General features: G+C 44.6%; 1 protein-coding gene across 3 annotated transcripts in view; it reads left to right on the top strand.

Moving 5' to 3' along the window:
* Positions 1-5,912: 5,912 nt before the first annotated feature.
* The window catches only part of FBXW4 (F-box and WD repeat domain containing 4), a 73,179-nt gene continuing 68,347 nt past the window's right edge, over positions 5,913-10,744 (top strand). Inside the window, exon 1 of one of the 3 annotated variants that reach the window (XM_048506640.1) lies at positions 5,913-6,422. In XM_048506640.1, the coding sequence (XP_048362597.1) occupies positions 6,199-6,422 (224 nt within the window). In that variant the 5' untranslated portion in view covers positions 5,913-6,198. The remainder of the gene's footprint in view (positions 6,423-10,744) is intronic. The other 2 variants (XM_048506639.1, XM_048506638.1) reach the window with 2 other exon arrangements.

Here is a 10,744-nt window from a genome sequence, read left to right as displayed (position 1 = left end):
GAGGCCTGGCAGAAAGTTTTACAGGTCCTGTGGAACTGAGACAGGGCCCAGAAGTCGCTAGGGAGTGCATTCCACCAGGCTGGGCCCAAGGCTGAAAAAGCCCTGGCTAGTGTTGATGCCAACCGAACATCCCTAGGGCCTGGGACTACCAACAGATTTCCCTCCACAGACTGGAGGGGTCTTTGAGGGCAATAAGGGAAGAGGCGGTCTAGCAGTTATGCAGGTCCAAGGTCGCTAATGACCCTAAAGGTTAACACCAAAACTTTGAAGACGACTCAATGCTCAACAGGCAGCCAATGAAGATCTTTTAGAGCAGGTGTTATATGGTCCCAGCTAGAAGCTCCAACTAGGAGCCTAGCAGCTGCATGCTGTACAAGCACCAACTTCCGGATCAACTTAAAAGGCAGGCCAGCGTGAAGCGAATTACAGTAGTCTAGCCTGGAGGTGACCTTTGCATGGATTACTGTGGCTAAATCAGCCCGTGTGAGGGAAGGGGCCAGCTGCCATGCCTGTCATAGATGGAAAACAGCCGCCTGGACTGTCTTTGTGACCTAGTCCTCCAATTAAATAATGGAGTCCAGAGTCACACCCTGGCAAGATGGAGGGCCTTACCATCCAGAACTGATGAGGCAAGATGGAGGGCCTCACCATCCAGAACTGGCATCTGGAAATTCCCCGGCCGATCCCCCTGGCGGAGACACAGAATCTCTGACTTCAGTGGATTCAATTTCAGTCTGCTCATTCTCAACCAACCAGCTATGGCTTCTGAACAGTGCTGAATAGCTTCAGGGGCAGAGGCCGGGTGGCCCTCCATCATGAGAATGAGCTGGGTGACATCTGCATATTGATGGCATCCCAGCCCAAAGCTCCACACCAATTGTTGCCTCCCATGCACCTCAAAAATTAGCTTCAGCAGATGAAAATCAAAATGGGTGAGATATGTGGTTGCCAACAAGCCTGGAGAAAAAATGTCCTGTTCCTTAAATAGATTTAATGCAAAGAATTTGGCAGTTAAATCTTTTCATAGTGTGGCAGTACATAATATCACCTGTTAAATAATATTCAATTAATTCTCTATTAAAAGGACCAGGCATTTTTCTCCAGGCCTGTTGGCAACCCTACAGAGAGAATGTCAACAGCACCAAGGATTAAAAAATAACTACACCACTAGTGCCAAGCAAAGAGGCATGGACGCTTGCGCTGAGGGACTTACCTTTGTAGCTGGCCACTGAATGCCCAGACCTGAAAATTGAGCCCTGTGGCAGCAAGGCACTGCTGCAAATACCCCTGCTTGTATGGAGAGTAGTCCAGAGGCATTCCCAGATGCAGAGCCAACTTTAATTGACTCCCAGTTCACTTTTGGCCCCAGAACACCCCCTCCCAGAGGCATAAGTCATTTTTCGCTATGGGCTTTCTCAAGGGAGAAAGGAGTTTCTCCTTTTGCCCTGGTGCCTGTTTCGCCAATTGCTTCTTCAAGGGCTGTCAACTGAATGGCATCTTGAATTGGGCTACCCACCTATCATTTTATTCTTAAGATTCTTCTTATTCTTTTTTGACCTTCATTGACCAAACTTAAGTTTTCTGAGCAATCTGATTATCCAAATGCAATATGCTCTCCATCCAGCCTCATGTAAGATGCAAACAACTTACATATCTAGTACTGAACCTGGCTCTCATGCAGATCAAAAAAATCACAGAACAGGACTGGACACAGCGGGGATTTTTCCCACCCTGACAAGTTTGCAGAAAAATATTAAAAATACTTAAAAGATTTTTTTTTTTAAGTATAAGGATTGGCAGAAAAGACTAAGGTCTTATGACATAATGTTGCAAGATAGCAGCTAAACCCTAAAAAAGACAGGAAAAAGGTCTCAGTATTACAACTAAAAAGAAACTACAAAGTTAAGACTTTAATAAAAAATAACAAGACTGCAAATATAACGTTCTTCAAATTCAGTAACCATGTTTATTCACACCTCAACATGTTATGCCAATAAAGATTTATTGTATTAAATAAAAATAACCACTGTGTGTGTGTATTCATGTAATAAATACAAGAACAAAAATACAAATACAAAACTAGTGTGTGCCAATGTCAGAATTTCAATATCAAAGAAGCAACTTGATTACATGTATCTGGATTACAAGAATTTGAAGATTACATTGCTGTGCAGAAAGACCAGATCCCAGGTGTCAGTTGTTTTGAGTGAAAATCTTCAGTTTGACCTTTCTCATTATTTAGAAACAGAAAAGTGGTTCACAAAGAGCCATGTAGTCTTGACCTGGACTTAATAGGCATATGCCCATGTGACCAATGATGATGACTCATCAGCTGAGTGGACAGCCTCTCTCAAGGCAATTTGCCATCCACGTTTGAAACGTGAGCCAAGGAGGCGGGGTGGGGTGGGGGAGGAGCAGGAGCCACCCTGCCCCCATCTGTCACGCAGGGAGTGAGGTGGGAAGGTGAACACAGCCAAGCTGGTCAGGGAAGACAGAAAGCCTCTGCCCCTTTCTATTGCTGTCCTTGCAGGCAGATGGGTGAGGAGGAAGGTGAGCCTGCAGCCCTATGAGTCAGTTGGGTGGAGGTGCTGGCACTGCATGCTGGGGGGCGGGCGGGCGGGTTGGGGAACAAGTGGGCACTTAGGCCAAGGAGGTGGAGGCTGTGGTAATACAGGGGACTGGGATGGCCCGTGATTCAACTGTTCCAAGAGGGAACTGAGAAATTTCTATAGAAGATCCCCTGATAAAGCAAACTGTGAAACACATAGAGATCTAGAACAGCTAAATAAACTCTCGACCTTCCACGTTGATAATCTCCTTTGTCTTCTCCTGCCCACTGGTGCAGTCTTATTCTTCTCCTGTGAGGGGCCTGCACAGTACGTGAATGAGCAAATGGGGCAGAAAACATGGCTTGTGAGTCTTCTACGAGTCTCACATGTTCCCCACTTATACAATTCTAGTTGTCTTGCCCAGTGGAAATAAGTTCTGAAAGGAAACATAGCAAACAAATCTTTCCCTTCTCTTTTCAAATACATCTCATACGGATTATTATCTAGCTTTGTAACTCTTTCTGAATGCCTGTCGTGCATAATCTTTGTGGGTTTGGGCTTGTGGCCCTGGAGCAGCATGAATAGTGCCATCCTAAGCAGAGTGACATACTTCTAAAGCTAAGATAAACAGATGTCTTAGGATGGCACTGTGGACAGCTATTTATCTATATAAACCAAGTGACCAAGAATTGACCAGTGTGACCAAGAAACAAAATCCATACTGCAGCCATACAGATGGAACAGGCTGGAGTTATCTGAGAAAAGATTTAGCTTCCCTCCAACTGGTCTCTGTGAGAGCCACCTCTTTACTCTCTCCAAAGCAGTGAACAATTGCTATTCACTGCTGTGAAGAAAGCAAAAGCACTGCATTTAGGGAATAAGTGAGAGCAAAAACTGCTTTCCTTTTTGGAGTGGCTGTCTCCACACTGACTGAGATCACATGGGGGAACAATGTCCTTCTGCGCATGGGGCTCCTTAAAATATACAAATTCTCAAATACCACTAATTGTCATAGGGACTGGCATTTTATGGGGTATTATTCATTTTCATTAGTTACTCTTTGTCTCCTCTGGTATGTGAAAAGTCAGGAAGAACTGATGTCTACATACTGAGGAAGCAGTATTCAACACCTGTAGCTTATACTGAGATGGTGGACAGAGTTTCCCAAAGACACGTATTAATTTAAATCACAATTTGTTTGTTGTATGTGGCAGCCAACAGTCTAAGATATAAAGGAAACATAATTTCCTCCATTCTTGCTATTAATTTAGAAAATGAATATGCTGCCTCTCTGAAGATATGCTCAAGATGGCTGTTGTATTAAAAAATAGTACAATAAAATAATTTTTAAAATGAACAAGCATTATCAATAATAGTACATGCCATACTGCCCCGCTAGCCCCCTCCGCTCCTCGGAGGAGGACCTATTGGTGATCCCTGGCCCGAAAGTGATTAGGCTAGCCTCTACAAGGGCCAGGGCTTTTACGGCCCTGGCCCCTTCCTGGTGGAACAGGCTCCCGAGAGAGACCAGGGCCCTGCGGGACTTGTTGAGTTTCCGCAGGGCCTGTAAGACGGACCTGTTCCGCCAGGCGTTTGGCCAGCCGAGCTGAGTCCATCACACCCAATCCATCCGGCCTTCCGTGGGTGCAAGATGGAGGAATATCTGATGCCATCAGCTGTTTTATGGTTCCTGGTTTTATTGTATATATGCTGAAATCGTTTTAATTGTTTATATTGTTATTATGTTTACAGTTTTGTTTTCTTCTGTTGTTCACCGCCCTGAGCCCTTAGGGGGAGGGCGGGTTATAAATTTAATATAATAATAATAATAATAGTAAAACAACCCAGGAGCATAAAAACAGCATAAAGCAAGATTCACCAGCCTAAAATCATATCCATGAAACTAATATCAGACTAGAGACAGACAATAAAAACAGCTTGAATCGATGGAACTACTCAGTTAAAAGGTTGGGTCAAAACCAAAAATGTTTTGGTTTGGTGCCTAAAGGACAGCATGGCAGGTGCTAGATGAGGCTCAAGGGGCTTTCCAGAAGTGAGGTGCCACTGCTGAAACAGTCCTGACGAAATAATTATTTTCCACAAAGCTGTGTGATATGATTATTTGTGAGATGATGTTTCTAAATGAAATGGGAACACCACAACCCTTGCTTTATTGCCCCAGCACAATCCCATGTTATCTTCTAATTAAGATAACTCTTAAATTTTGTTAATAGGCTGCACTGTTTCAATTGCCTAAGCATGAAAGTGTAATGTTACAGGATCATTTTCTTAAAATACTATTTCCGTTCTATGTGACCTCATAAACCAGATCTCTGGAGTCATAGAGTGTTTGGTTCTGGTGGGTTTTCCAGGCTGTGTGGCCATGGTCTGGTCACACAGCCCGGAAAACCCACCAGAACCCGTTGAATCTGGCCGTGAAAGCCTTCGACATAGAGTGTTTGTTCCTCTGAGTTGTTTGAAGCTGTCAGATACACAATAGAACTGTATTGGTTAGAAGTAAGGAACAAGGCTACTTTCACCTTGAAATTTTTATTTTAAAGGATCCTTTGTTATTCCAGAGTATCAATAAGCTACAGGACACATTAAGAATCCTTCATTTTGCAGAATATAAAAGGATATTTTGTTTCATACATCAAAATTGCCTTTATTTTATTGTTGGACATATTTTTGGAATGGCAAGATAAACATTTTAAATGCATACAAAACATTCCCAAAATACATAATGTATGATGGCTCCTTAGAGCAGGGTTGATGTAGGTAGTGCATGTAGTAGTTACTCAGCAGATAGAAGTCAGCACCTTCATGCTTCAGCTGTTGGTCTCTACAAGTTATCAATTCTACTTAAGATTTTAACACTGTGACTGAAGTTTTCTGAGGCAACGTACTATTTCAACAAATACAGGGATTTTTTAAAGTTCAGAATTGTCGCTCTGACCATCCTGTTAAAGCAGATACTCATATTATCATAGTGTACTTAAAGTCTTCGTTATTTAATAACCCTATTCTTCTTTGTAGAAACCCATGTCATTCTTCTACATTCCATTTCATCCTTTCAACAACCCTGTGAAGTAGATTCAGCTGAAAGTGAGTGACTGGCCCAACCATACCCAGCAACCTTCATGGCAGAGTGGGGATTTGAACCTGGAACTCCCAACCCAAACAAGTTGCAGGATGGTTGCTGTCAGGGCTAGGGGATCAGGGGAGAGGGAGGGTGAGAAGCGCCCTTCCGAAGGTTTTTTTTTGCCGTCTCAGCCCGTCCTTGGTCATACTTTCAGCCCCACACGTCTATTTTTAACGATGACACTTGGCCTGCCTTCAGCTAGTCTATTCCAGAGCAAAATATTCTGGATCCCAATTTGCAACGATCTTCCCTGGGGAGAAAAATGCGTGTGCCCGGGGACCGGGGGCGAGGGGGATTCCGGCTCCTGTCCCTTTTGCTGATCGTCGCCCGCCCCAGAAAGACTTGAACTTTTCGCCATTGCATTCATGCATTACCGAGGGCGGGACACACCCAGGGCGGCGACTGACCGGCCAGGCGGGGAGAAACGGCCGTCCCCGACCAGCGGAGGCCTACCCGGGCCCAGCGGCGGCAGCTCCGGGTTTGTCGCTGCCGGGCCCGGGCCAATCCATGGGGAGGCCAGGCAGCCCCCCGCAGGCCGAGACCCGCTGTCCACTGTGGGGGCTGCCGGAGGAGCTGCTGCTGCTCATCTGCTCGTACCTGGACGCACGGGCCTTGGGCCGCCTGGGCCAGACCTGCCGCCGCCTTTGCCGCTTCACTTCGCGGGATGTGCTCTGGAGGCGCCTTGCGCGATCCTGCCTCAACGCCGGCTTCAGTGCGCTCGGCACCGACCTGTAAGCGCCTAGGCCGGGAAAGGCTCGCTGGGAAAACGCGAGGCGGCGCGGCCTAGCCGGCTCCTCAGGGGCGCCTTTGTCATTAAGGCTCCGCCCGCACGGCCAGAGGCGAGGGGGGCGTTCCGCAGTCGCGGGAGGGAGAGAAGCCCTCTCGACTCCCACGAGGAGTTTGGATAGCCCCCCGCTTGGGAGGAGGTCCAGGGCAGAACTCGTGGTGGGCTTGAAGACCCCCAAATAGTCGTGGAGCCCCGTAATGCTGAATCTCTCTAATGGGAGACTTGTTAGTTTAGGGGCCTGTGCTAGGATTTCATGGGGACCCTGGCCAGTTTAGAGATTTGACCTATGTTGTCAAAGGCAGCTCGTTGGGTAGCTTTGTTGACCTGGCCTCTTCTAACTGATTGTGGGTGGGTCCAAGACCTGGTACATTTCCCACCAGTGATATCCTAAAACGATTGTCGTCTCCAGTGTATCGCTCCAGAATACCAGTAATGCAATATAAAAATGCATTCAATTTTAAAATGATTTCCGATTGTTACTTGTCTCATGGACCTTTTTACTTGGGTGCGAGGGAAATTCAAATGCTGCTTCTAGTCACTAAAATTTGGTGTAAATGCCATCAGGCATAGTACCTGTTGTGAGTCAGCTGAGACTTATTTAATCAGTATGCTTGTATCCTGGCCTTCTCTGAGGAGTTCAGGGTGGCATGCGTGGCTCTCCTCTATTTTATCTTTGGAAGATTAGGTTGAAAGAGCTCAAGATCACTCAACAAGCTTCTCGGCATTGTGGGGATCTGAACCTGGAAATAGAACTAGACGAAAAACCGCTATACCTTACTGGTTGTTCTAGGCAGGGGGATATACATATATATATAGATCTCTGAGACCTTCATCTGAATAAACCCCAGCTCTTGTTCAGTGGTTCTGTATTGGGCCTATGCATGCCTAAGGAAGTGCACAGACAATATTTATTTTTATTTTAAAATATTTATCTCATGCCTTATAACAACACTTTAGGTGGCTTACACAATAAAAGATCACAATAAAATCTCTCTCAACCTGACCTGGGGAAAATGGAAGGTATAGTGAGGTCCTTAGAGAGTTGTTGCTACTCAGTAATAAATAATTGGGCTAAATGACCCAATAGTATAAGACAGTTTGTATAGATGCTTATATATAGCAGCAGATTACTTTAAATGGTTCCTTGGCTACCACTTTGCAACATAACTGCCCTCCTTCCAAAATCTCTAATTCTGCTAATCCTCCTGAATGGAACAGTGAGGACTTTGGGTTGATGTAGTACAGAAAAGGTAGAGAAATCTGCTTTGGTATATTTTAGGAAGATGTTTAAATGAGTCCATAATCTATTAAAGTGTCACTACCCTTTGCATTGTAAAAATGATCTAGAGATACTCCCATATAAAAACCACATGTTAGTATATTTGGATTTTTGATAATAGACCCCATCATATGGAGTGGAAGAATTATGCATGGCACCCTTTCAGGCAGAGGTGTAGCAAGGGGGAAAAGCAACAGGCTGGTGCTGGTATGTAATCCTCCTGCCCCGCCATACCCTGAAACTTACCCACACCACCCACAGAAATGGCGCGATGCCTTGCAGTGCATTCTTGCCAAATCCCCCCCATAAGGACTATTCCTCTGCTTTCCCGTTAAATTGTGCTGAATGTAGTTTTGTGCTGTGTAAGGTAGTTTTGTTTCTGCTGGTTGATGCTTAATTTCGCCCTGATTTTTAAAGTGATAACTACCGGAAGCTATTCTTCCATTTCCACTGATTCTGGTTTGCCCTGTTTTTTGAACTTACAAATATATTTTCCTGACTTGGCTGAGGTTATGTGAACTGGCTGTATTGTTTCTGCTGTTTCTGAGTATTTTATTGCAGTTTATATTGTTTATTGGAAACTGCTCCAAGTACAGTTGGAAGTGGGATAGGTTTGTTTGTTTTAACAAAATACAGATTCACATTGATTAGGCTGTCCTACATTTGCACATTTTTGGGGCAGGGGGTAATGTCTACTTTGTCCCTAAATCATTAGACATGACCACATTCTTAAAAGTCTGCCCCAGCGCCATCACTGCCATTTTGAAATGTCAAGAGGTTCTGATTAGGCCTGTAGCTAAGGGGGCTGAGGTGCTCCTGTTTCCCACTTCACACCTTTTCAGGTGCTGAAATAGGTGACAGAGGGAGGAGCACCTCAGCCTCCTACACTGAGGACCAATCCTGATCAGGTACTTGCAGCATTTTAAAATCACTTTAAAACGGTGTGTCCTTGTGCCAAACAAAGCTGTTTTTACTCTGAGATCAGATGCAGGTGGCACTTTGTTTCTGTGCTTACAGGAACCCATAGGGGGCTGAGTGTTCAAAATTGTTCATATAACATGTATAATTCCTCTTAAATATACAGAGTGGGACAGTGCCGTAGGAAGGGAAAATTGCGCCCGGGATGAAATGGTGGCCACGCCTTCTGTACCCCTGTGCCCCCCGCCCCCAGAACACGCCTTACTTACCTTTTTAAAGCTAAAAGAGCAGGCTGCTCTGGTTTGTGGGGGCTGCTGCAGGTCACAGAGGCTGCTGTGGGCTGTGGAGGTGACCTGAGGCAGCCTGAGGGGAGGGATGGGGGGAGCGATTCTCCGTGCCTGTGCCAGGGGCATTTGTCCCCCCCACACTGTGGTAGCTCCGCCTATAGAGGGGGTCGCTGAGATGTTTCACATTCAGCAGGATTGTTGACCTACTTGTAGGAGATTGCGTACCAGTGTGGTGAAAACATATACTTTGTATGGATTATTTTTAAACAAATACCATGATTTTAAACATACTTATTTGGCAATACATGCAGTTGGACTTAATTCCAGATAGTAGATAGACTGGAAGAGGTGTAACCAGGCGTAGTGAATGCATGGTGTGCAAGCTGCCCAAATGGTATTTTAATGCCATCCATGGACTATGGCAAGAATGACTGCAAGAAACTAGCACAGCTAGACCTCTGAGCATTAGTCTGTGATTCATTCAAAATAATAGCCCCAAGAAAGGTTATAGCTTCAGTTATTGTTGAAGATTCATTTCAAAATATGATATATATGATAAATGGTCTGGAAATAAAGAGGGAGAAGGAAGTCATCTGTTTCATTGGCTCTTAACACATGTGTTTGTCAGGACTGCATCAAATGACCCAAATGGTTCATTAATTTTGGTTTATACTTATGTCATGCAAGTGAAAATTTTGGTTAGTAGCCATGTCATGCAAGTAATATACAATTAAGTTCATGTATATTCACATACACTATCCGTAGGTATCTACCACGAGCCAACTCTGTCTCTCTGTTTGTCTTATTGTGAACTTTAGAATAAATTGACCCTAATTGCAAGCTGTAATGCACAAATTAAGAGATGACGTTTCAGGTTGAATATGATGAAAGTATCTTCCTTCCTAACATGGTCACTGCTTTGACTAATTCCACAAGTAATCTGCAATCTGAAGGGGCAAAATTATTTCTGTCTGTATGTGTATTATGTCCTCTGCATTGCCTTTCTGTAAAACCTTTCACTTTGGAACATCTACATTGTTGCTTAAATGTGGACCTTTAGAAAATAATGAAATAGTTTTGAGCTGCGTTGAAACTCAGCAGAGCAGAGAGCTCTTTGGAGTGACAGGATGGATAAATGATAGATAAGAAAAGCCTCCGCCTCTTCCTAATGGGGACAGCAGAATGCCAGAGGGTATGATAGGCCAGCACTCTTATTTGGTTCAAGTGCAGTCCTGTCTCTGTAAACATCCTAACATGGTGCTTTGCTAGATTTAGTCTTATTTGTTGTCTTAGTACCAGCTTTTGGAGGAGGCAATTCAATAACTTTTCTGCTGGTGAGAGTGCACAGGCTGCTTAAAGTGGCTTGAAATCTTGTACATTTACTAGTGGAAAAAGTCTCATGGGAGATATAAGTCTCAATAGGAGATAAAGGGGAAGAAGTTATCTGTCTTGTATCTGTGTGAATGGAACAAGAACTTCTAAAACATTTCAGGCACAAGGTGCCACCACTGAAAGATCCTGTCTCTGGTTACCAGTGCATTCCTTGCTGGAGGCAGGAGCGCAGGAAGAAGATTTAGGAGGATGGATCAACTGGTGAGTTGTGCAGTTTATGACAGGTGAAAGACCTTCAAGTATCTTGTCCTGGCGAGACCATCTGTTTGAATTCTCCCCCGAAACAAACAGCCAGTTAGTGCAGCGTTTTCAGTAGCGGGGTGATAGAATCCCTGTGTCCAGTTCTTGACAATAGACTTGTCTCCACACTTTGGACCAGTTGAAATTTCT

This window comes from Sphaerodactylus townsendi, linkage group LG08 (genome assembly GCF_021028975.2).
Source record: "Sphaerodactylus townsendi isolate TG3544 linkage group LG08, MPM_Stown_v2.3, whole genome shotgun sequence".
NCBI lineage: Eukaryota > Metazoa > Chordata > Lepidosauria > Squamata > Sphaerodactylidae > Sphaerodactylus > Sphaerodactylus townsendi.
The sequence above is the reverse complement of the archived record's forward strand: the minus strand, read 5'-3'. Positions and strand labels throughout refer to the sequence as shown.